General features: G+C 39.5%; 2 protein-coding genes across 2 annotated transcripts in view; both read left to right on the forward strand.

Moving 5' to 3' along the window:
* The first annotated feature begins 4,971 nt into the window (after window positions 1–4,971).
* c8h1orf52 (chromosome 8 C1orf52 homolog) lies at window positions 4,972–10,471 on the forward strand. The gene is made up of 3 exons (XM_062424322.1): window positions 4,972–5,362; window positions 7,233–7,443; window positions 9,142–10,471. The coding sequence occupies exons 1-3, from the start codon at window positions 5,084–5,086 to the stop codon at window positions 9,291–9,293; spliced, it is 642 nt and encodes a 213-aa protein (XP_062280306.1). The 5' UTR covers window positions 4,972–5,083; the 3' UTR covers window positions 9,294–10,471.
* A 9,006-nt stretch (window positions 10,472–19,477) lies between these two features.
* The window catches only part of syde2 (synapse defective 1, Rho GTPase, homolog 2 (C. elegans)), a 51,151-nt gene continuing 42,755 nt past the window's right edge, over window positions 19,478–27,873 (forward strand). Inside the window, exon 1 of the mRNA XM_062424773.1 lies at window positions 19,478–21,664. Coding sequence (XP_062280757.1) covers window positions 19,588–21,664 — 2,077 coding nt within the window. The 5' untranslated portion in view covers window positions 19,478–19,587. The remainder of the gene's footprint in view (window positions 21,665–27,873) is intronic.

The raw sequence follows: 27,873 nt of genomic DNA on the forward strand, positions 1-27,873 counted from the left end.
GCTGCAGCCACTTTGAATTTATAGTTATACTCTGAAATATTTAGTCTATTACTTGGTACTAATGCTGCTACAAAATTACTCAAAAGGTATTCATTTTACTGCTATTACTACTGGGGTTCCTGCAATTACAATAACTACTGCCACTGAGAAAAAAGAAAAGGAGAAGGTGAAGATAAAGATAAAGCCAAAGAAGTAGAAGAAGCAGAACAATCAATCACCACAAGGCAATAATGGAACAAAGAAGACAAGTAAGTTCAAGCAGACTTTTTAAGCCCCATAGCGCAAAAAGGCACATATTTTCCTGTAAAGGCGCTTGCACATCCAGGATCTGTTGGGACTGGACTTCCAGTAAATCTTGGTCCAGATCTGACCTGCACTCTCACCTAAAAATGCAAAACACTTCATTTGAAGCGTCTGCATTGTTATTATTGAGCATAGGAGGGAGGGAGGGAGGGAGGGAGGGGAAGCAAGAGACAGAGGAAGGGAGAGAGAAATTGTGGGCAGTATATCTGTTAGATTTATGTTTCCTTGCCTATGCTGTGCACTTTGGTGACTGTTTGACCTGTGCACGAGGGCAAAGCCTGGCCCCTCACAGTCTAGCAGAGTTTAAAGAACCAAGACAGGAGTTTAGTTTTTTTTTTTACTTCTCTTAATCATCACATGAAGTGAAGTGTCAAAGAGACGTGTGGGAGATGTGGTGAGTCTCTGAAGCATTTAACTAAAACATACAAAGAATCTTTACTCTGGGTGAGTCTTTAAGAGGCTGCATTAAATACTGTTTATTTGCTGTGAAAGTCCATGCTCCCATAGTCAAGCCTTTAAAATGACTTGTTTTATAAAAGTATACTGTAGTTCAAACCATGGGTGGCCAATCTTGTTTAGATTCATTCCTTTTTCAGGGCATCTTTGTTTCTATGTTGCTATGACTATACTGCACTCTAGTGGCCAAAAGATGTAAGCACAATTTCTAAATTGGGTGCCTTGCAAAAATATCATCCATCCATCCCTCAATGATCTGCATGCTAAAGGACATGCTGCCTTCACAGCTTTGATATGCTGCCCTATGTGGAGGACTTCTCACAAAGCTTGTTGAGTTGAGGAAGTTCAGCATGGTTGTTTGGCTTTGCACATCTTAGTCACAATAAATACCCAGGCTCTGTGAAAATGTGGGAACATTACGCCATGATTGAAGGCAAAAATGCACTTGGGAGGAGTATAGGTACTACAGTGAATAACAAAAATGTACAGGCAATTCATGAATGAATGCCTTTATTGTCATTGCATGTTCACATACAACAAAATGTGCTTTCTCTCATAAAAGTGTCCATTCCCTCTGCTCAAACACACATTAACATACACAGACATAAAATAAAATACATGTTAAATAAGGTAAAGTGCTGTTAAAAAAGATAAAGTGCTTTAAAAAAAGAAAGAAGGAGAGGTTAAAGTGCAAATGCAGTTATTATACATCATAATCTGGGGCCTAAATTACATTTTTTTAAATTACTAAAGGTTATTCATTTCTGGTAGTACTAATTCATGAAATAAAGTATTAATAATGACGTATTTTAACTGATACTCGAAGTAGCCTTTGCTGTCATAGATAATTCTTAATTTAACAATAGTGAGAGCAGATTTCATCTGAATGTGGTTCAGTGTACCTTGTTGTGTTGTGAAATTGTGCACTACTAACATGGTATGGTGCACTTTTTACAGACAAAATGTTTTTTTAAACACATTCGGGCTGAGGAGGAACGTAATCAGTGAGCTAAATATATATAACTAGATTTTATTACATTTTTAGACCTTATTGCAGTTTTTAAAGATAACTGACTAACCCTGTTAATGGCTCCACTGGAGATCTTCCTCTCTTATCTGTTATTCTTGTCATTGCCTGTTTTGACAAGATGGTGGCAGCGCTATGATATCCATATTTTTATGAGAAGATGGAGCTGATCCAAGCTCTGGCGGCTAGTTTGGTTAGTGCTGTGCGTTTACAGTCTATGGTTAACTCTTATAATGCTAATGGTAATGCTATTTGTCACTAAAACAGACTTACAACCAATTAAAACAAAGTGTACGTACTGGAAAAACTGAATAGTTGACTCCTTAGAGGGTCTTTTATCACAAGCAAATGCAGAACAATAGTTTTTTAGACTACACAAATGTTATAATTAACTTTCATGAACTGAAAACACAGTGAAATACAGCAGCTACCTCATCCATGGCCTATACTCAAACCTGAGGTTATGTCCTGGTTACATTACGTAATGAATGTTGTTGCCAGGTAACTGAAAAAAATTGCAACAGGGTGCACTTTGTTTAAATCCTGTCTCTGACAATTAGTGTGTGTCAAACTGTCCACTATCCTGACAAATGAAGTGTTTCCGATCTTCAAATGTTTTTAGAAGGGGGAATCATAAATCATCCATTAGAGATAGACATCTGCAAATGATCACTGGATGATTGATTTATCAGGAAGCATCTGTGGCTCTTCAGTAAAATCCTGTCCAACAGTAAATGAGCCAGAAAGTAATTTTGATTCCGCCTGCAGAAGATGACTGCGTTGGTAAAGAGGGAAGCCACAGCAATGTTAAGGCCACAAAACCGTATTTAAAAAAAATAAAAAGAGAAAAAAGACAACAACTTATTTTCAAATGAATTAGTTGCATCTGGAGGCTATTGAGCGACAACTGAAGCATGGCAGCAGTGATGAATTTCACTTCAAGTTTAGCGCAAGCAAGTGGCTGACGACAACACTCTGGTCTCTTAACAAAAACCTTTCTATTCAGAACAGCTTTTTCATCTAAACTCTTATTACTATTTTTCTTTATGTTGTGTGTGTTTCTTTATGTGTTTACAACTGTAACACTTTGAGTTTCACTATAAATGAAAAGTGCAGAACAAATTAAGATGTATTATTTTATTGTTATTAAAATACTCTACTTGGAATAATAATGTGTGTCTGATATGGCTTTTGTACAAAAAAAAAGTCTAATTATCATGTTAAAAAACATCTACTGTAATTTCAGAAGTTTAATTGCTGGACTCAAGATGTCTCCGACTTCACTGTAAAGTCCATTTCTTCAGACTTTCAAATCACACCTGCTTGAGAAACGTTCCACTTTCAGCAGATAAATGTGAAAACAACCTACATAAGTAACAAAAACAAAAACATATTGTTGAGTGGAGTTGGCCTTTAAGTTTTCTAAAAAGGGAATTTATTGTAAAAACTAGATTATTTGCATTTCCTGAAGAAAATATGTGAGATTGCTGCAGCTACTGCTACTCGCTGGCCCAGTTTAAGAAAAAGTCCCAGCAAGAGGTTCCAATTTTACAAGTCTTCAAGGTCAAACTGGGATTTTATTCCACACAAAATTGGTTGTAATGGAATCATGAGATATTGGGTAAATTACACTACTAGTTACATTACTTTTGGGTTACTCCTTAGCAATGCCTGAGATGTCATGTCAAACTAATATATCAAGAAATAAAATAATATGAGTCTTGTCCATCATAATAACCATGTAGTACGAATAATAATTGCCTCAAAATAATATAGCAAAATAAGAGACTGGCCTCCCCTAACAGGGTCATCCCTATGTCCCCCCATTTCTAAGAAATGTACCTTCCATCAAAATTAGGCCCTATGTTCCCACAGCCTTATGTTCCCTCAAGGATTTTCCACCGAATTAACCTGTTTTTTCATCTATGGAAATGCTTGAAAGACAGGTGAAATTCTTTATTTTATTATTAAACTGAGGGAAGTTAGGGCTGAACATAGGGCATGTGGGAACAAATACAACACCATTACCGGTAGATTGCATATGAACTGCATTTCACGGGCCAAACACACTCAAGCAAACTCACTTGAGTCACCAAAACCATGACATTAGACTAGTCCTGTTTATTTGACATGTTTCTCACTAAAGCAGTGGTTAAGCCAGCACAAGACTAGCTTGGCTGAAGAGCCTCTCCACGGACGTTACATACAACATTGGTGCAGACACAAAATGTGAGTCAATAGTCCCTACAGCTGTTCAAATCCAGATGTGATCAGCTGCCGTCATCAGAAACAGACGTCGCTTTACGTGACGCTTCGGAGGAAACGGCGTCTCATTTCTCTAAAATCATATCACCTCGTCTCCTCGTGTGGTTTCCTTGTGTCTCTCCTGCATACATTTTTTGACGCAAGGAAAAGACGCAAGTGAGGGAAACGTGGATGCAATTTAAGAGAACTGAAAAGTACCCACATCAAATGTCCTAGCCTCCTCTTCTGGAAGTTCTCAACTCTCGCGATACTACACGAAGTTTACCCAAGGCTCTGGTTTACCTTCGTGTAGTATCGCGAGACTATGCTTCGCTCATATGAATAAGTCAGCATCCACAGAAATAAAACGGGTCTGTAACATCAATAATCGTGTATGATTGTAAAAAAAGATCAGAAAAGTCACTGTATGATTAGTCCAATATATATAATATAACAATATGTAGGCAAATCTATATTGGGCCTATATTAACATATGGGTATATATGTACATATATACACCCATGCATACATACACATCTATACATATATATGTGAGTAAATACACCTGTCAACAAACAATACATATGTACAAATTATGCACAGTATAATCAATACAATATGACCAGGGTTGGAAAGGCTACTTTGGAAATGTAATAGGTTACAGATTACAAGTTACCCTATTTAAATTAACCCTAATGTAACTATTTCAATTGTTTAAAGTAAGTGAAACGTATTACATTTCATTACTTTTTAATTACTTTTCTAATTTTCTAATGAATGTTATCAACTGTTAGTATGATAAATAAATAAAAAGAAAAATGTAGCACCAGCATTGTAATGCTCCTTTTTTTCTGTGGACTGCTCCTTTAATGACATCGCTTTACGACAGTCGTCACGACACTACTTATCTGCTTTACTACTGTTTTGGAGGCTGATTTAAAACAGAGCAGAGGTTGTGTGAACATACAGCGATAATTTAACGATATATTTATATTTTAGCTGCATTAAATCGAGCCAGCTGTTACACATAAGAAACCCTCTAGCCTCAGCATAATGACCGACGAGACTAAACCCGGTTCTTTAGGTTTCTTCTCGAGCTACGACGATTTGAGCGACAGCAGCGACTCCGACGATGAGGCTCAAAGTCGGAAGAAGACGAGCCTGAAACCGGCAGCACAAGCTCCGGGAGGCGACGCACAGTCCTCCCGGTCCGGAGCTCCTCTACCGGGACCCGACGAGCTCTTCAACTCGGTGTCCAAACCGGCTTTTCTCTACAACCCGCTGAACAAGGAGATAGACTGGGACAGCTTGGCGGTGAAAGCACCCGAAGAGGTAAAAAAAAAAAAAGAAGAGAGGAAATATTTTTACCTTACTGTGTAAATCCAAGGAACATTGCACATATAACTCAGATGTTCTATACATTATTTATTTGTATTTCTTTTTATCTGTATGAAGGTGTATATTGCACATTTAGTTACTGTGTTAATCCCAGGAACATTGCACATATAACTCAGATTTTCTATACATTTCTATTTTGTCTCATTCATTGCTTATTCTATTTTTTTTATTACACTTTCATCCTTACGCTGCGTTACAAAATACATCCATGTTACATGGCTTCATGTGCAATTAGACGAGCATCTCAAAATTAATTAATTTCAGATGGATTTAGGGATATTTTAGGGTTATTAACGCTATTAAATCTGTAAGTTTATTGTCAGTGTTGTCACCAGAGTTATAAATACTCTCAGCATATGAGTTACAGCTTATATAAAGTAAGAGAGAACAGGGTTGCTTAGGGGGGTCACACTTTTTATTTTCCTTTCCTCCTAAACTGTATCCTAAATAGATTCCCTTTTAATGTGTCAGGTAGGAATAAAGTGGTCTTACTCTCCTTTAGCTGATTCTGTTAAAAAAATATGGACGCTCATATATGTTTTTTGCACTTGTGACAACCGTCCCCATCAGTAGTCACACACTATGGGGTTGGTTGTCCCGGTGTTATTGTAATAGGGAAAAATCTAAAATGTAGGCAAGGTTAGATAAGTGGATTGAAAATGTTTAGTTTCATTAAAATACAACAAGTTAACACATCTCCTCCACCAAGTGAACAGAAAAACATGAAAAATAATTCCTATAAGTGCATTTTTTATCCTTATATAACAATATTGTGCAGTTTAACCTCTCTGACCTCTCTGAGCATCACATCTGGAAGAGTCGGATTCCTAGTTTGTCTTTCTGGCAAAATTCCTGCTCATTTTCCTATCTAAAAAGAAAGAAAGGATCCAATATATCACACCATATATATACCAACAAGTGTTTTATTATTAACCCATTTTGTAAAAGCCTAGAAGAGAAACCCCAAAGAGCTGGATATTTACATTTTCACATGAAAAACACTAAATGTCTTCTCATCTCAATGTCAAGTGGTTTATTCTAGACATCTCACCCACATTCTGAAAAATTCAGTACCAACACTTTTTAAAAGTGGCCTTTTAGGGGCTGACATCTGGTGAATGTGACAACCAACCTCGTTCTCTCGTATGTTTGTACAATCTACTACAGTCCAGAACAAACAAATGCACACCATAAATTACATCTTTGTGAAGCTTTTGTTTAATAATTGGTTGCATACCGGTTGCAATCTGTCTATTTATACCCAGAAAACTATTTCACATCGAAGCCTGTGAAATTTAAAATGGTTTCTCTGTTTCTCAATATTTGAATGACGGCATTCACAGTTTTAAAACATATTCAGGTGCCTACAGAAATGTTTAAATAGGTTTTTCTTGCTGTAATCATTCCTCCTGTTCAGACTAGCCGTTAGAGGATGCCTTCATAATGCACTTACTATGTAAGTGATGGAGGACACAATCCACAGTCATCCTTTTGTGCAAAAATTTATTTAAAAGTTTATGTGAAGCTAATATGAAGCTTCAGCTGTCCAAATGAGTCAAAGAGCGAATTTGATGCTAAAAAGACTGTAAATGTGGCAGATGTCCACTTTATATGACTAACTCAGACTGCTGAAGAATCATGTAAGCATCAGATCAACTATTACTGTCACTGTGTTATTTTAAATGTGTCAAGACATACTTGAAAAATTGTGAACCTATCCTTTAATGTCTTGTAATTGCATTTCCTGTCTCGCTCTTTATTACTCATCCTACAACTCCTACTGACTGACACTTTCTTCTTGCAGCCTCCCAAGGTGTTTAAGCCATGGAAGACAAATGCTGTACCACCTCCTGATAGCTACACCTCAGAGCCAGAGAAGAAGAAGGGACCCCCTCCTGGCATGGACATGGCTATAAAGTGGTCCAATGTGTATGAGGACAACGGGGAAGATGCTCCGCAGGCTTACACCGGCAACGCCCGTTTCCTTCCTTCAGAGGAGCAACCCTCTGAATCAGGTTAGTCCAGTGGGGATATCAGGTAGTTAAAGTTCATGTGTCAAGTGACCTTAAGAAAAGAACGGTGGGTACATGTCTCTTAAATTGCATCCATGTTTTGCTCACTTGCATCTTTTCCACTTGAGGAGAGATGAAACGAGGAAATTTGTTTTAGATACATGAGACATAGTTTCCTACGAAGTGTGACATGAAGTGGTGTCTGTTTCTGATGACGGTGGCAGCTGATCACAGCTGGATCAGATTTAACGGCTGTAAGGACTTTTGAACTTAGAATATGATCAGGGGGCTTTTTAAAGACTTAAAATTGTTTATCAGATTAAATCTTTCAGGAGAAATTGAAATGATGTGTCATCAAACCCGACACTCATGAATTTTTAGCCTCATGGAAATGAAGACAAATTATGTAAACTATAAATATGTTTAAAAAATCTTCTGTCTCTAGTTGACAGATACTCTCCCTCACGTTAATTTTATCCATAATAATAACAACAAATAATATCCATCCATAATAACAGCTAATGGGGGAAATAACATCATGAAAAGAAAAACAGTCTATAATAAACGTGTTGTTTATGGTTCTTTTGTTGATCAGAAGTACAATTAACAGATTTTTAACTAGAATCAGAAAACAAAATACAGTGCTTGGGAGGGACACACTTTTATTTATTTTTTTAACTTTTAGTTTATTCTGTATTCTGTTTCCACGTCTGTGTCAAATCGCAGTGATGTATCAGATCAGTCCGATCAGCTGTAGCGGCCAATCAATAGATAAAGCTGCGTGTTTGCTGGTAAAAGACCTCCGTGGAAGCTGCTTTTGTGTTTCCTCGCTCATAGCTCCTCAGAGATCGAGGATCAAGGAAACATCGATCAAGAGACATGAGATGAACCCTGTGAGAGGAATATCTAGAAACACTTACTCACTTTTCTTAATTCTCTGTGCAGTCTAATGAAAGGTTTTAGTAATCTGGTAGCTACAGAGCTACTGAAGTGGCTTTAATACAGGGACATACATTAACGGACAGTGATTGTCTACTTCACAGTAATGCATTTTCTACAAATACTCTGAGAAAAGTAAGTCTTCTTAAGCAGTTCTCAAAAGCTTACAGCTACCCATATAACACAACAGAAAATACATTTTGATTATATCCACATACATATTTTTAACTTTAAGAGCAATGTCCTGAGATCTGTGATGAAGCTCAGTTCACATTCTGAGCATGTATCCTTATTTCTGGTATGTAATGTATGTGGAGTAGTGAGAGTTAGTTTTGTTCAAAGAAAATTCCTCAAGGTTTTATACAGATTTTTTTGAGCCATGTTGGAATATTTAGTTGTGCAGAATTGTGCAGTTTTTGACAACATGCAGCAATTTCAAACATACAGCCAGCAGATGAGAGTATACAGTTAATTTTGCATTATACTGTTTAGATTTACTAAACTGAAACTACAAGCAGCTGCAGATGACACATTATTAATCAGGATCATCCAATATTGTAGACCAGTACAGACCCTTTCCTTATCCTAATGATTCTTGTTGTGCATTTAAATATGTAATAAATGTACATAAATAAAAGTCCATAGTTATGTTTGAATGGTACCCTGTTGATTAATTCCAAATTATTATTTTTCAATCTCCCTCCACACCTCATCAAATCCCTAAACCAACCAACCAACCACTGTGACCTCTCTGCTGGTTAGATGACGATGATGACAAGCTTGACTCTGCCAAGAGACGTCGTGTGGAGACCTTCCAGCAGAAGGAGAAGAGGAAGAGGGACATGGGACAAGCCACCTCTGACAAAAATTTTGTCGAGGAGGAGAAAAGGATCCTCAGACAAAATATAGAGTGAGGCCTACATCACCTCCAACAAGAAATTGGGTTTCTAATTTAAACATTTAATGTCAGCTAAGAACGTATAATGACATTAACACATCAGCCAGGTAGGTGGTGTGATGCGAACATCAATGGACATCAATGGTGTAATTCTGGTGTTTTACAATCTGGGTTTTCATAATTTAAGCCTTCATCCTTCTTGGTTTTTACTCACCAGCTGTCTCCCAGAGCAAAGAGATGTGTGGACTTGAAAATGTGCACAGGGCATTACCAAACAAGTGATCTGATACTATACCATCGCCTTTTCTTTACTTCTAAATAGTTTAAACGTCCCTGCATATCTGGGTTCTTGTATAGAAGCTGGTGAACAAATATCATAACCATTAAGAATGGAGGCGAAAACTACAAAGAAATACATTGCAGGGTTATAAAAAACTGCTATTTTGCTTTAAATAATGGTTCAGCAACCTACCCGTCCAGCCGTGACATATTAAACATAAAGTGTAGTCAGTTGGCTTTTGCCTCTTGAATATTTTTATTTATTTAGCTGAAATAACAGTGACATCTGGCTGTGGCGGTATGTGTTTGTGATTAGTCTTGTGTTATACTCAATATGTATTCACCTCTGACGTTTGCCTGTGCTTGTTTTTTTGTGACTTTTTTTTTGGAAAATGTGTTCAGAATTACTGTAAATCTGTTGAAATTACTATTTAAAAAGTTGCATGATCTCCCTGCTTATTGGCACTAGATGGCGCCCCTAAGCAATACTAGAATACACCCATTTCATGTTTTTAGGGAAGTCTGTTGAACTTCACAACCAAATCACAACCTGAGCCTGTATATATATATGTAGTGTTTTCTCAGGAAGGGAACATTGATCTTCAATTTGGAAGTTTGTCTCATCTCAGTTCTCTTGAGATACTCGATGCATACAGACTGTTGAGTCTCATGTGTCTGGTATTACACAACACTTCACATCTGTGCTGAAAAATGTAAGAATATAAAGAACTTACTTTATCAACTTTTACAAAAAGATATTTGGAACACTGTACTGTTTTATGGACTCAAACATTGATTAGTATGAACAGTTGTATACGGATGATTTCATAGTTTGTTCTCAATGAGATATTATTCCTCATAAAACCACTTATATTTTACTGGAGAAAGTTGTGCTGTCAGTCATTTGAATTTAGATTCATGGGACAATGTGTACTGTTAAACTTCATTTCAAGATTCACTAAAAGCAGTCTTAAAAATGTATGTCATGGTCTTTACATTCCCAAATTCATTCTTTGAATTTCTGTGACCAGCGGTGCAAATATAATGGTTTTTAGAGCTAAGAATTTAAAAAAAGTTTCCACTTTGCAACAGTTTAGTGATCAGAGGAATTCCAGGCCTATCTGTCATCATGGTTTGACATGAAATAGTGGTAAATATGCTTCTGATAAAATTCCAGCTTCCAGGTATGTGCCTGGCCTTGTCTGAAATTCGTACCTGGTCCTGCACAACAGAAGCAGACTGATTTTATCAGCCATATTTACGAACAAATAACTCCCCTTTCCGTACAGACTGTATGACCAGCTAGGTCACATCCATCAGTGTTTCACAATTACTCATCTTACTGTCAGTCTTGCCGCTGGAAATTTCCCAGAAATGGGATGTTTTGAAATATGCAATTCTTAGAGTTGTGTAGAAAAATAAGGCAAAGTTTATTTGAAAGGTACATTTCAACAACAAGGCAATTCATAGAGCTTTAAGAATGTAAAAACAACAAAAGGCAATATAAAAAAGACATGTAAATACAGTTTATAAATGGTAAATTAAATTGGAAATTAAAGTGAACTAAAATAAGACATAAAACAGGAGAATGAAAGTTAGAGAGCAGTGTAAATATCAAAAGCAAAATGTTTTGTGTAGTGTTGAATTTTTACTCTTTGAAATGATATCCACAGTTTTCCTGAACTGCAGCCTGTTTGTGATACAGAGATCAAGTTATCACATGTCCACTGAAAGTCACACATGGCTGATCTTATCATCAAGTTATCAACATCTAACATCCAACATCTAGCTCTTATGTTACACGTAGTACACACATCAGTCACCGATGGCCAAAAAACATTTAGATGAATGTTTTGTTATCATAACTTTGAAGTCTGAATAACATCATAATGTTCAGATCGTGTCGTCTCCTAAAGACGATCGAAAAGATTGTCAGTTGTTAGTGAGATTGAAGGATTTTTAATAACTCACCGTTTCCTGGACCAGCCAGGGCTCTGAAAAGTGTCAGTCACACTAACCGTTTATCACTGTGACACATTTACTGGAAGGTCAAGACCTCATGATGGCCATTGAGTATTCAGGGACCTTCAGTGAACTGGCTGCCTACAGCTGCTACTATCTGACTTATGACATTTTCACACAGTCAGCACAATGCAGCAGCCTGTATGTAAATTAAGTTTTGGCCATCAACATGAGAGGGTTTTTTTCTTCTGATAAAAAAGGTAAAACCTTAATATATGAATTGATCTTGTTGTGTACCCTCTCCACAGTGTGGATGCTAGTTCCATGTCAACACACTGACTTGTTATCTTCTCCTAAATCTCATTCTCAGATGTTTTCTTGAAGCAAATAGTTGCTTTTCACGCCGGCGATCTGCCCCATCGTGTGAAACAGATGTTCAGCAGAAAAGTAAACCTCTCTGGAGCTGCAGACAAACAGAGATCTCTAACCATTCGTGTAAGCTTTCATTTCAGATAAGAAGGATATTAAGTGCATATCTGTGAAGTACGGTATTGTGTTGAAATTACATCTTTTTTTTGAGGGGGGGAAACAGAAAAGATAAAAATGACTGCATGACTCAGAGCAGGCCACTAACTATAAACCACAGGTTCTTCTCTCTTGGTTTCATATTGAGCTTAAAACAGAAGTTTCCAAATCATGGTCAGACGGTAACGTAATATTGTAATTTGCAGTAATAATGTGGTAAAGACCACTGATTGCAGCCGAATATTTCCAAAGGTAGCCCCTTGAAGTTGACGTAACATTTCCATGTCTCCACACTATACTTCCAGACATCAGATCCTGCGCAAAAAATACAGGACAGAGGAGTAAAGATACAAAATGTTCCATAAACTCAAGATACAAATCAGAAAGAAATCACACTTTTGAGGTTGTTTTTAATTTCCTGTAACCTATGGTAATTAATTTCTGTTATGAAATGACATATTTTGGAAGGTGATAGTCTATTTGCCACTTTCACAGTCCTGCCTGCACGAACTAGCACTAAGTTATATAATCTGAATTAGAGCTCCAAATAACTGGTCAATTAATTGATTAGTTGCCAAATATTTAATTAATTATCTTAATTTGAAACTGAAAAGAAATCTCTACAAACCGCATGTGTGTGTATTGTGCTTGATTTGGTGTTTCCTTCATCATACAGTTTATTACGTTGTTCCTGTTTGGCATAAAAATTACTGTACACCTTTATCATTTTTATGAATGCGTGGTCAGACTTGATTTCATCTGGTGAAATTTACTCACCAGGTGTGGACAGGAAATAGTGTGGACAGGGTTATAAACATAGTCTGGGCAACAACTAAATGGTTTCTTATCAAACACTTTATTGTTGCTAATGTCACGGCAGCCAATCAGCATCTCCCCTCCTTCTCTGCTGCTTTAATTGTTTCACCGTGCAGTTACATAAACAAGAATACAAGCCACAATTAGAGATGCAACGATGAATCATTTACTCAATCAGCAGACAATTACTCAGCGACTATTTTGATCATCATTAGTCATCAGTTTGGAGTCATTCATTATGAAAAATGTGAATATCTTTCAGTTTTCTATGATAGTGAAGGGAATATGCCAGCTGCTGGAGAAAAGAAGAGATTTGAGGTTGTCATTTTCTAGACCAAACAGCTAATCACTTTATCGATAAAATAAGCAACAGACTAACCCATAATGAAAATAATCATTAGTTGTGGCTTCAATCTGAATATATTGAATGGCTGCTGCTATAAAAATTCCAGCAAGACTAAAAATCATACATGTTAAGTTTAATATGAAAAATGTTAAGGTTTAACATATACTTTCCAGATCCAGAGATTTCTTTTTTTTCTTTATAATGGAAATGTTGAGAGATGGCAAACCAAAGTTTAAACTTGCAAGTGAGATACTATTAGTACAGCGATGTAAATCTCACACAGACTCTACGAACTTGAAGATAGAGTTTTAAAGCTGAACGTTTTACACCTGATCACATGATGAATGCACTCAGAGAAAGGAACATACTTTTGCTGTGTAGAAATGATAGACAACAGTAGCAAGAGACAAGCAGTCTGACCTCTTGTCATCATAAACATGTCAGAGGTCGTCTGTTGATAGCGATATGGAGCAGACGCAAAGACAGCCCAGGCTGTGTGTGTGTGTGTGTGTGTGTGTGTGTGTGTGTGTGTGTGTGTGTGTGTGTGTGTGTGTGTGTGTGTGTGTGTGTGTGTGTGTGTGTGTGTGTGTGTGTGTGTGTGTGTCAGAGAAGTCTAAATCAGCCGGTGGCGGTCAGCTAACATGGCTGCCAGTCAGAAATGGAGGAGATGCTATCGATGTGAATTCTGTTAGTCTGACCCTTGTCCTGTACTTTGCCCAATCAGGCTTAAGTGGTTGCAGTGAGTTTTGTAAGGCTGCACAGATATTCTCAGAGTTTTTTCTCTCCTTAGTGAAGATCTGGGCGCCTGTAACACAACATATTGTGCTTGAAAACGTTTTTGACAGATCAAAATCTAAACAGTATCATCAGGTCCGTCCTAGGATTAAAACAAGCAGTCGATTAATCGGACAGTAGATGGAATATTTTGATGATCAAATCATAGTTTGAAGTTATTTCTCAACCATAACATGCCAAACATTTGAAGGTATCACTTCTCTTGTTTGAAGATGTGCTGCTTCTGTCTGTTTTATATTGTAAATTGAATATATTTGTCTTTAAAGTGTGACTTTAAGCTCTTGGAAATTTCAAAGGGCTATTTTTTCACATTTTATAGTTAGGTATTAATCAGTTACTGGGGAAAAAATAAACAACAGATTAATAGATAATGAAAACAACCAGAATCCTTGCAACCCTTTTTATTAATCCTATTCCAGCCAGAATAGCTGGTTTTAATCACTATCCTTCCTGGCATCAAGCATTTAACTTTCAGTCTTCAGAAGTGAAGAAGTGAAAAGACTCAGAAGACAGTTTCAATAACATATTAAAGCCAAGGATGGATAAAAATATCGTTTTCCTGACTAAGACAGCTTAATTTAACATCCATGAGTAACTGTGTGTGCTGTAGAAGAACACCAGATGCTATGGTTGAGACCATATTTGGTTTCTATTTCTACTAAACATCTGTATACGACACTCAAAATAACTCAGCCTGCATGAGCTAGCAGAATATTTAGGTTACCCGCACAGGTTAATATCCCAGCTTTTCAGTCAGGAGATAAGAGCCTATCTGGATACCCAACAAGAGGAAATGACGCACATATATATCTAGTTACCAATCAGTTCACAGGCTTTATCATGGTTTCAATATTATGTGGAGTTAGTGTAAATGTTGCCCACAACTGCATGAAAACACTACTGCAAAGTTTGTTTTCATAATCATTTAATTACATTATCTTTTGTACATAGTTAGGTTAATTTAACTATTTTGTTTAAACTAATGGTCAAATTGAAATTTTAACGTTTGTCTCAAAATGTTAAAAACCTGGTTTATTCATCCACAACCTTAACAAGACACTGGTGTTCATATAAACGCTGTAACAGATTCACAGTGAGGCACAAAGGGTTCATTTTAGATTTTCTTTTCAGTAGTAAAATATGAGTGAACGGGCTATGACAATAATGTGACTCTGGAACGTAAAGCGGCAGGCTCTTAGCAACGCCACTCTGACAGCGATCATCCAGCCTAATTTATACCCTGAGAAAGGCTTGTGTCCAAGGACATAAATTTAGTTGCGGTGTGCACTGAGAAAAGGGGAAGGCCCATAAACCAGCCGGGACAGAGAGGGAGAGCCAGACACAGAGAGTTGGGAACAATGGGTAACCATCAGGAGGGGAGACCCAACAGCTGCAGAGCCCTGTATCCCAACACACACTCACATGCACACGCAAACATGCACCCACCTACACATATATTCTCTCTCTCTCTCATCACTTTCCTTTCTCTCACTCTCCGTCACACACACACACACACACACACACACACACACACACACACACACACACACACACACACACACACACACACACTCAGTTTTCTTCCTCATACACTCTGTGGCCAGGCCATCTGAAAGGGGGCAAGCTAAGCAGATGTTCTGCCACTGCTTTCACAAAGGGCACAAGTGACCAATGGAGAAAAAAAAAAAAAAGAAGACAGAAAATACAAACTTCCTCGTTTCTCCAGTGCTGTTGAGTCAGCATGCAGAGCAACTTTTGACAAGTGCTTATTTTGTGTTCCTTTAAATCTTTGTTAACTCACCGTGTGTATTTTTTATGCCATTTAGTTTTTACTGAGCCTTGTTTAGCAGTATCCTGGCTCTAGATTTAAGAGGTGTATCCAAGAAGTCTGGTCAAAAGATTACGATGAAACAAGGGATAATCAGAGGAAAGTATTCACATCCTTTGTTTCGGTAAACTCTGTAATACGTCAGTATCTTTTACAAGTACAAAATCTGCAACTATGATCAGCAAAGTGTACTTTAAGTTACTTTAAAGTAGAAGTACTTCTTCAGCCGAATAGAGAGTAGCCACTGGCATGTTATTATTATTATAAATGATTGGACAAGTATTAGTGATGATTGCAGTAAGCACAATTTGCAGCTGGTCCAGGAGGAGCTCATAAATATATTTAAATATAATTCGATTTTGGTAATCCTTTAATTTAGTGATTTTTAAGCAGAAATTAAACCACTGGCTCTTAAATGTGAATATCTGCTGTTACCTTTCTACTGTGATAGAACATTGAATGTTTGGACGTAAAAAACCAAACAACTATTGCTATTAAACTACTACCTACTACTATTAAAATACAAGTACCTAAAAAGTACAGCATCTGGATAAATGTACTTTCTTCAATACTGCCACCTCTTTTTTTCCCATACATACAGTCGGTCATCACTACATACACTGCTCCATAACCTCAGGTGCTAAGAGATATCACAAGATAAGATCACATTTTCAGGTATGCTAAACATTTCCAGCATGAAAATTGCACTAATAGACGTTATTTATCATCAAAAAGATGGCTCATGCCCTGCAGTGAGTGTGATGAACAATTGCAACACTTCTGTTTGGTCCAAAGGTTTGTATCCTTCCTCTCCTTGTGCACGATGTAGCCTCCTCTCCCGACAACACCCCCTTCTCTCCCCCTCGCTCTCTCTTTCACACACAAACACACACTATGCAGCCTGCAGGTTTTGACCTGTAAATAACTGCCCAGACAGGGTCTAGTCAGTCAGTCGGGAAGGCAGGCTGAGGCGTCAGGGCCTACACGGCTCCTGCAGAGCAATAACAGATGCTTATCATGTTTTACTGAGGGCAGTGGTGGTGGTGAGGGGGGGAAGAGGGGTGAATGTGGGACGTTGGGGCCCTGTCAGTGAATGGCGCTGACAATAATGTCCTCAATCATGAGTAGACGTTAGAAAATAGAGGCACAGTTATGCGAGGAGGGCTGTAATGGATTCACATTCAGTCAAAAAAGTGTGTGTGTATGTGTGTGTGTGCATGTGTGTGTGTGTGCCTTAAAGAGAGAGCGCATGTGCACTCATACGCCCACTGCAGCTTTTCAGCAGCTCATCCTCTTGCACATTCCAAGTAAAGGCAACAGCAAACAAATGGCTTAAGGTTCAAGTGAAGTATGTTTCATTCCTTTCTCTGCTGTCTCTGCCACTCTTAAAGCCCCAGGTTGTGGTGTGGGCAGGGACAGGGGTTAGATGTAAGGTCAAAGGAGGAGAGGATTACTCAAGATACACTTCAGATAAAAGTGTCAGTCCAATAATCGTCAGTGATCCATAATGTGGCACGTCACGTTTTTGGGGTGGTGTTTTCATTGGAAGGGGAAAAAAATTACCTTCATATGTGCATAATAATGAAGATGAACTCATAAAATAAGAAAAATTCCTCATGACAGACACAATCCTGCTCATTTGTAAATGGGTAAAAGATGATTCACATCTGGTAGGTTGTCATCATCTCTTTAATGTCACTTGCTGGCACTTTTCTCTTTCTCTCTGCAGAGGGTCAGGCACGTTTTCCCCCTCTGGGATGAGAGTTGTTTTCCCTGCTGTTTGCTGAAATGCTTTCACAGTTACCAGCGAAGGTGGCAATTTGAAGTCCTTGCTCGCTGCTCCCCAGCTGAATTTAATTCACATTTCAGGGACAAATATGTCTTGAATTTCAATAGGCTGGAGCTGCAGGAGCTGCAATTCAAATACCATCACACAAACCTATACTTACAGTCTTGTCATGGAGCTCATTACATTTTATTTTACAAACCTGCATTACAGAAGGAAAAATTTCGATGGTATCAGAAGCTATTCTCAACATTTATAAGTATTACACACTAATGTATTAAAATGTTAAATACAGTGGTGGAATGTAACAAAGTATTTACTGTACTTTTTGAGACACTTAAAGAGATAAGAGATACTCCACTACATTTATCTGACAACTGTTTCTTTCCATTTCAGATTCATCCACATCATAAGAACAGCTTCTAAAATAAGCAACATTGTTATAGATAAAAATCACCAGCCTGGTCTCATCAAATGGCATTTAAATAACATGCAGTTTCTTATGTCATTTCATGTTTTATTGCCACACATTTTAAGCTTTTCGCATGTCATGTAACGCTGTTTAATCCCCATAGAGTTAACTTGTAACCCAGCATTTTGTCCAATGGGAAATTCTACTTTTGATACTTTAAGTACATTTAGCTGATAATACTTCTGTAGTTTTACATAAATAAAAGTTTTATCACAAGACTTTTACTTGTAATGGAGTATTTCTATATTTTAGTATTAGTACTTTTACTTAAGTAAAAGATATCAGCATGCTTCCATAACCAAAGAAAAACTTATAGCTGTCCAGTTAAATTAATTGTCATACTTTTATTTACAAATGAGATGTTGTTGTTTTTTTAACAGTTATATCACTGTTGCTGTGTATTACCCTCAATGTTTTGTATTACACTTAAACAGTATTTGTCCTTGTGTTGCTCAGTGTAAAGAATATAATGTCCTTATTTTACTTTATTTCATCATTGTAAAATTACACAGTACCACTGAAACTAATAGTTTTGTATTAAAGTTGTAACTAATGGCTTTTTATATATATATATATATATATAAATCTGCAGAAGACCATCTGTTTGGTTGTCAGGTTATGGGTGATGTTTATCCTCCTCCAGACAAATACATTTCCTGACTCCTGTTTAACCTCTGACCTTCAAGAAAAGATGCACAGCATCTGGACCAAACCTAATTTATTAACAGCTTAATATTAAAATGTACAACTGCTGATCAGGTAGAGCTTCTGTAAGCAGTTTATTAACATTATCATTCATCTTTGAGACTTTAAAAACATTAGCTAGCACATTTTAGTAATGACTGATTAACATTTATAATTTCAGACTTGTGGGTGTATTAGAAAGCACTAAAACTCATTACCATTTACTTTATTAACATTTCTAACTGCAGAATTGACTTAATTAAAACCCATTAAGAGCGTAACTTAAGGCAAACGTATATACAACGCGTATAATTCGTGTATTATGCATTGCTTTTAAAGGCATTGAGTCTTCCATAAATTCATTTTCTCCAATTTAACAGCTTAGTTTAAAAGAAAGTTTCATGCAAATTTTCCCTGAATAATTTATATACAAGATTCCTGAACTTTGAGCCAGAAAAATATGGCAAATATGTGAGCTGCAAAAACGAGGAGAAGGTGAGGTGAGGCGCTAGAGAGAAAGAAAGAGGGCGGTAAAGTGTGTGTGTGTGGAGGAGAGAGAGAGAGCGAGAAAAGAGAGGGAGGGAGGGAGGGAGAAAAGAGAGGGAGGGAGAGAGAGAGAGAGAGAGAGAGAGAGAGAGAGAGAGAGAGAGAGAGGTGGTGCAGCTGCGTAAAGTGAGCCAGGAGTGAGTGAGCCGACAGTGCGGAGGTGACGGCGGAGAATGGAGAGGAGTTCGTCCGCCCGGCTCGGCTCTTTCCTTCAGGAGCCAGCGTGCTGAAAGAAACCGGGAGGAATTACCTGGGGGGGAAAAGGAAAGGAATGGCTGATCCTCTGCGGAGGACTTTACTAGCGAAACTCCGGGGGAAGAAATCCAAGAAAGGAGCGACTGTCGGTGGTGGATACGGCTCCGCTGCGGTGAATGGGGGCCGAGAAGGTAAAGAAAAAGTTTTGCAGCGAGATTCCGACGAGGGTCGTCCGGTAGTCTTGCTCTCAGAGCTGGATTGCACGACAGAGAGAATGAGTACGTACGAGAATTGTGTTGACGGGGCGATGGTGCAAACTGGGGGGGTTGTGATAGTCCGGGGGAGCCGTGCATCGGAGGTGGCCGGCGCACGTCCCCAGGAGCCGAGCAGCAGCGGGGGTAGGGGTCGGGTTAATGAGGAGCTCCTGGGGGTCTCACTTCAAAGAGAGACAGTGCAGTTTGGGGGAGATGTTAGGGGAGCAGATAGGAGCCACCAGGGGCCCAGATCCGCTGACAGTATCACGTTATCGGCGGGGGTGCCACTCGGAGGACCGCATGTCCAGAGGAAACACTCCGTCTCGGTCGGGGATTCAATCGGGTTTGGGGACAATTCAAATCACGTTTTGTCCTGTGCACGGGTAGAGCCGCACACCGGGGTCTGTAACCCGCCAGAGGGCCGAGTTACTACCGCTGATAGCGAGCCTCTGGACAGAGGACACCCCCGGCACATGGCAGGGACTGTAGTGGCTGTAAATGTACACAACGCCAACTGGAGTTTTGACAACAACCCAACTTTGGAGACAAACTCATCAGTTTGCGCAGCACTTGTGAATCCAAACTGCATCTCTGTCAACACAGAAGAAAACATTTTAATCAGAAATATTGAAAGCTATGAGCCTGAGTATGCAGGGGACATCAGGGGGACAGTAGGCTGTCTGCAGAGCCCGACGTTTTTCCCCACAGAGCTAGACATATGCGACATTAACATGGCATCCATGTGCGCCACAGAGGAGTCGCTTAGATACCCTTTAGACAGTGAAGATGAGGATTACTATGATAACGAAATTCTGCCTTTTTATGAAACTATTCGAGCAAACAGTGCTGGTGACAGAGCAGAGGTTGCAGAGCCGCCACTGTCAGGTCAGGATAAAGGACAGACTGATGAGAGTAACAGTGCGCAGGAAACAGACAGGCTTAGGAACCAGCTGAAAGAGGCTTATTACCTCCTCATCAATGCTATGAATGATATCAACCTGGATGTGCAGCAGATTAGTGGTGGTTTAACCGAACAGCAGGCCACATCCTCCTGTAGTAGCCACTCCAGGGATAGTCTGTGCTCAAGGTTGTCTGCCAAAAACATGGACAGTGACTCCTGGTCCTCAGGAGGTGACCACAGCCCACAGCAAGTGTCTGACACTGACTCATTGCTGGTTTGCCTCAGTGGAAACATTGAGTCAGGCCTTAAAGGTAGACTGAACAGTAAGAGCATGTTGAATCTGTCCTTGGCCAAGATAAGACCCACATTACTGCGCTCTGCAAGTGATGGAGCTATCAGGTATCCAGGTGGACCGTTACTGTGTATTAAAGCTCCTGGAACACAGAGTCCAGAAATCTGTAGTGATACTGGGGCTGCAGAGGTAAAATCAGCTAAAGAGGGTGACGGGGCTAAAGTCACAGGATTGGGTGAGCTGTCAGACCCTCCAGTTCTTTACAATGCCACCAGCAGTGAGGAGCTGCTACAAGACGCTGGCTGTGAGGAGGACCGTGGCGGGCAGCTCAATGAGAGCAGCAGCTCAGTCAACAGCCTCACAGGCTCCTCGGACAGCAACGCAGAGGCCTCGTCGAATCAGGGTCACGACAACAAGCAGGAGCTGAACGGTGGTGTCCGAGCACAGGGGGCCAACTCGGTCAACAAGGGGCACGGCGTCACTGTCAACAAGATGCAAGAGTGGATGCACAAGGGACGGTTGTTGTCTTCCGAGATGAAGCAACGCATTGAGGGCTCGTCACCGTCTTTGCCCCGCGGGGGAGGCCAAAACCAGGACCAAGCTAACCTCGGGGGGTGTAAACCAGGGATCCACACATCCAGCCGAGGGGTTAAATCTGTCAAGGCGAAGTCACCTACAGTCAAGTCACCACGGCAGCAGCAGCCAGGTAGGAAGGCTACACGGAGTGGCCTCAGCTCCTGTGGATCCTCTAAAATCAGGGAACTCTCACCCTCCTTCCTCCCGTCTGATTATTGTCATCCTCCTCCACTCATAGTAAAACTCCGTCTGGTGGCGGTCCACCCTGCACTCCTCCTCTTCTGGATGCAAAGCAAAGGGACGAGACACCTCAGACCTCTTTGCTTTCTTTTTAAGATTCTTTAACCGGTGGCGGGTTCTCTCCTTCAACACTAATTTAGGTGCATTTTAACACTGAATTAATAGTACTTTAGGTTGTAGGTCGGATCACTCACTCACAGTATAGTTCAGTAACAACTAACTCTTCTCTGCTAGTGTTTTTTTTGTGGTGTTGGTGGTGGGGTTATGTGTATGTGTGTGTGTACATGTAAATGCATTTGATTATGTAGACAACTCCAAATAATTGTCTGATTGTACTCCAATGATCTGTTTGTGATGAGGTGAAAAAAAACATGAAAGCATCTGTATCATCAAGCCAGCCACAGCAACAGGAGATGCATGTTAACATGACTTCAAATATGTAATTAATACAGCGTTAGTTAAATACAAGATACATGGGGTTTAAGTGGGATGCAAAGTGGTCTTAACTACATTTATCTTGTTGGCAAAACAGTTGCAACGCAGGGTTAATTGGGTGAAACTTTCGATCATTTCACCCGATCTTCCTCAGCAGATGGAGTAGATGTTCAAATTTTGCTGGTTGAAAAGTTAAGATTGAAAGTTCACTTTCACCTTGGAAACAAAACAACCTTAGTTCAAGCTCCATTTACCCACTTTTAATAGCACTTGCACCTTGCAGTCACAATGACCTCCTCTAAATCTATACTGGGTGCACACATTGCATATTTATTCAGGTGCCATTTCACTGGGAATAGTTTTACTAAATTAAATGTGCTTTTCATCCATGCTGACCTGAACTGACTGCAAACAAGGCAGTTAGCCAATTTAATCATCTGATCTGGAAACTGTCTGTGTGGAAAACTTTGTATTGACCTTTATAGGATGTGGAAATTGGTTTGTTTTGAATGGATCTAAAACATTTCACTGCCTCTCTTTACTCTACCGCTCATTTTTTTGCTTCCTGTAATAGTTTTCTATGCATTCGTGCATTAGTGTGTGTGTATCTCAGCGTGTTAGCTGTTGCGACAGTCTTTTCCAGAGCAAATAGATGACCTGCCATGTGTGCAGGCTGTTGTTGACTGTCGCTGCTGCTGTGCTGCTAGAAATAGAGTGTGATCTCTCTCTGAGGCTGCAGAGGGGACGATGCCTGTGTGTTTGACTTCCAGCTGCTGTTGGCTCAGCATAGCATCAACTGTACATCTCAAGCTCTCTTCCCATTCGCTTTGTTAAAATAAGGACAGGACTCTTCTTGATATTAGTTTCCAAAGTCTCTTCCCTCCCCTCGATTCTAATTTTTTCTCCATTTTGCTGAGCTCTCTCCTCTCTCTGTCCCCGCTGAACTTTTCCACAGCTGTGGCCAGAGGAATCCAAAGCAGGAGAGACGCCACTGCAGTTGTTCTGTGGTAGTGGTTTGTGTGTGTGTGTGTGTGTGTGTGTGTGTGTGTGTGTGTGTGTGTGTGTGTGTGTGTGTGTGTGTTTGAGCGTAGGGGGGCTGGGCTGTCATGTTGCCTTCCTCCCCAGTCGTTTGCACTGGACAGCTCCATCGTAACTTGCATTTTAAAGAGACTTCGGGTTGAATATTTAGGATGCCATTCCTGTTGTTTAACTTGTTTGCGTTGTGTCACTTAATTCCTTGCCATGAATGAACAAAATGAAGGGCGATTAAGTATTTATTAAGGTCAGCCCCGGGCTTATCTTGCCCCTGTGGGCCTCTCAGCGCCTCACAAAGAGCCATTTAAAAAAAAAAAAAAAGCTTTCAAAAGCTCCAGTGAATTTCTTGTCTTGGCTTGAAAGTTTTCATTGAGTTTATGGCTCAACTTTTAATTTATGCAAACATTTACTATAAATATGGCCTGTTCCTCCCCTTGAGTGTTACTTGGAAATTAATCCACACCATGAAGTCATGGGACAAAATATTTCACGCCAGAAGCATTTGCTTAATTGGACTAGAGCTAATTTAGTTCTGTTCTGACTTGTCCTTTAATTACTATATAAAACATCATGCCAATTATTACACATAGCTGAGTTCCTTATATTTAAATGTGTGGATGAGGGTTATTGTGCACAAGAGCATGCATATGCACATCTCCTGTTGGCACATACGTATTTTGTGTTTGCAATGAGAGGATTTATAGTTTTGTTGTGTTGTGCTATGTTGTGGGGTGCCGGCGGGCAGGCAGTATCCAGGCATCATGTTTTGGCCAGACCTGAACTCAGGAGTGGTGTATCACTCAAACCAGATGGTGCTGATGGAGGTCGGGTCGGTGAGGATTGATTATACAGTGTATAACTTGGTTATGATTGGCCAGTGAGCCCTGTCCCAGAACGTGGACGCTGCCCGCTCTCATGACCATTCTGTATGACACACAGAGAGCCGATTAAAAACTTTATGGATTTTTTGACGGTTCACCGGCCCACTGGTGCGACAGTCCATTTGGATTTGTCCTGGTACAACCAACAGCCAGTACATGTATGCACAACCTATAGGAACAGAGCAGCGTTGAAGGGAACATAGTGAAATTGATTTTTCTATCTCTCAATCAAAAGCTTTTAAAAGAATACACTTATTTGCTTTTGCTGCAGAGAGTGAGACGAGAGAACCGATACCACTCACATATCTAGCCACTACATTTGTGGCTGGGTTAGCTTAGTTTAACATAAAGACTGGAAAAAAGAGGATACAGCTAGCCTGGTTATGCCAAAAGTCCAAATATACATCTAAAGCTAGCTAATTAACATATTCTTGTTTGTTTAATCTGCACAGAAAAAGGACAGTAAACATGAGAAAGTTGTGGTTTTAAACGTGGAGGTTAAGTGTTGGACTATTTCTTGGTTGGGAGAAGTATCTTGTTGGAGTCTCCACCTGCCTGGTAAGCGACCCTGGCCAAGAATTAGTCCGACACATGACCCCCTATAAAGTGTTAGTTTTTTATAAGAATTAAACTAATGAGATCTCATTTGTTAATTAATGGGCTTTAGAGTGTTTGTAGGTGAATTTTTCTTACCTTTGGACAGAGCCAGGCTAGCTGTTTTCCCCTGTTTTCAGTCTTTATGCTAGGCTAAGCTAACAGGCTGCTGGCTGTAGCTTCATATCTGTAGCAGTATATTTAGCATACAGACATGAAAGTGGCATTTCCTTATCTAACTTTCTGCCACCAAGCAAATCATTTCCCAATATGTTGAACTATTCCTTTTAAAACATGACCCCTTTTAAAAAAATAATAAATATGCTGTGGATAAGGCTTAAAAGTGCATTATTACTCAACATTTTGATTAAATTAATCAATCCTGCCTGCTCAGTGGATTCAATGTAGCTATGAGATGAGAACGCAGGTGTAATATAAACCCACTCAACTGTTGTCAAGTCATGTCAGAACGATGCGGCATTTGGTTTCTGCACTGTGCCAAAAACCTTGTTACTGAGCTGCAGAGGAGTTGTTTTTTTTCTCTCACACAAACACCCACGGCTTGATAGTGGAGGTACAATAAATGGTCTTTTCTGCTGCGTCTGTACTTGGACAGATTTATGGGTGATGGTAGCGCTAAAGACAGATCAGGTGATGGAAGAGAAACTTGAGGCACCACCATAAGGATGGTTTATGAGTTGCACGAGTCACATGATGGAGTAAATGCTAGCCTTTTGTTTTGCAATTTTAAGTGATTATCAGTTTTAAAAAAATGACCTCTCTTATTATTACCAATGTTGTGGGTCACACTGGGAGCAAATGTGTCTTTTTAAAAAGATTTTATAGTCCTTCTACTGTAATAGCATTTTTATCAGATTTTAAAACAGATATAACAGGCAGCACAGGAGAGCGATTGGAAGAGCTCCAGCATTAAAAATAATTTGGGTTTCAAGCCAACATATTGAGGAGGAAGTGGTATTTGCATTAGCAGGCTGCTCTGCCAGGACGCCTCAGCGGGATGCAAGTGTTGACATGTGATGTAACCCTGGACGATCTCAGCTTTGCCCTGGTGTAAAAAGAAAAAATCTACTCAGAGAATCCTCATTACCATATGAATTCGTGTCTACAGGAATGTATGGCACACAGCAAAAGATTCCCTCTGAAGGGGGGAGCCCGAAACTCTGTATACACAACAGAGTGTTGTCTGTATGGACAAGAAAACTAGCTGGTGTGTGTTTTGCACTTATCAAAAGAGGAGCCTCTATGAAGAAAAAGAATTTCAGGAAATAAAGGGAAAAGCGTATGGGAAAGTGGATCAAGTGTTTTGTCTTTAGTGTTTGCAAGAAGAAAAAGATCCAGTCACTTAGAAGATGTGGATCAGGAATATAATTGGAGTGAGGTTTTACTGTCAGGCTCACATGGCACAGGTTCATACCAGCACATCCAGGAAATAAGGTTTTTTTTCTTTGTAAGTTTGCATTCCTTTCAGCACCTCAGACAAACCCATGACGCTCCTCCCCATCCGTGCACCACCTCCTCTTCTCTTTATTTTCTCCCGTAGACGTGCATCTCTGTATTATGTGCTTTGGCCATCTGTTACCTTCAGGTCAGGGGTGTGAGATTTCCGTGCCCTGAACACATCATCTTCACGCCAACAGGGCACACAGGGAGCCAGGCTGTCGTAGCTCCATTATGGGAATTTTAATCGACAGGGTCAACAGTCTTCTTATTTGCCCTGTATTGTGTATAGTTCAAACCTCTGAAGGTCATCATGCCAAATAACAACCAAAGGGGAATGGAGCTGGTATTAAAGAAAAACTTGCTGAAACTAGCATCAGCTAGTTGATTGTTTGGTCTTAACAATGTCAGAAATTTGTGAAAAATGCACTTGACAATTTCCTCAAGCTTGTTTTGTTTGACCAAACAAGTTTTCCAAGATCAAAACCTTGATACTGAGAAGCCGGAAATTGATAATGTTTTACATTTTTGCCTTGAAAAATTACAAACTGTTAATTGGTTATTTAAAAAGTTGCAGATTAATTACCTGTCAATTGACTATTTAATTAATAGTCATTTATACAGCTCTATAAACACCTTCCTTGTTCTTGATCCACAAGTGTCTTTAAAATAAGTTTACATTTCTTTATCTTTTTTTCACTTCAGGCTTTTTTATTCTTATTGTGTAAAAGCAGTACTTTTTCATATCAACAAAATTTAGATGTAAATACTGACAAGCCGATGTAAGAAACAGAGACAAGCTGAAGAGCACTGACATGGTTTGATATTTGATAGCAGTGTAAATATCTAAATTCTCACTTAATAAGTCAAACCAGTGGCGTGCAGCTGCTCTGGAAGGAGTTGCTCCTCTGAAGGAGTGTGACAGTGGAACGAGACAGCGGGAAGGCTGTAAATCTAAAGCTGTGGTCTGGAATGCTGTTCGTGTCAGAACACGCATCCTCTTCCAGTTATGAAAGACCCCTTAAAGAAGATGGCATGCTGACAACAACTCCATACACAAGCATCTGATCTCTTTAGTCTGGCGTTGGTGGCATAGTCTGCGGTTAGGGAATTTTGGTCTATGAGAAAGGTTTACAGAAAATATGCTGTTACTGTTTTAATCATAACATATACCATTAATGTCCCCCAGATGCAGATTTGAATGTGAGTAGCAACACTGCTTTTAAACAGAGTTTAAAGGGTCACAAGGGACTTTAGGCCGGAACAGTTGAAAACAAACCATAGCAGATTATTACAGCTTGCCTACACGTCAGCTCATGGGGTTGAGTAAAGCGCCAGAAACATACTGTACATTTCCCCTTCACTCAGTAGTCAGCACATGCAAAACTGTTGAGCTCCTGGCCCTCAAACACAGCATCAGCCCTAATCCAGGCTAATGCAAACACATTGTTGGTTCATGTCATGCAAACACGTTTCTGGCTGGAAACCTATTGTAAATTAAACAAAGTAGAAAGGAAGAAATATTTAAAGATTTTCTTTGGATCCTTTGCTGCGTGGTGGTCTAGTTGAATTAAAATGAAATAGATGAGTGAGAGGTTGCGTTGAGTTTTTTTCCACTGTGGAGATAAGGAATGCCTTAAAAGTGGCCTCTGTTCCAGCCACTGAAAGCTGTTTTATATACTCAGCGGCGTCTTAT

This window comes from Scomber scombrus, chromosome 8 (assembly GCF_963691925.1).
Source record: "Scomber scombrus chromosome 8, fScoSco1.1, whole genome shotgun sequence".
NCBI lineage: Eukaryota > Metazoa > Chordata > Actinopteri > Scombriformes > Scombridae > Scomber > Scomber scombrus.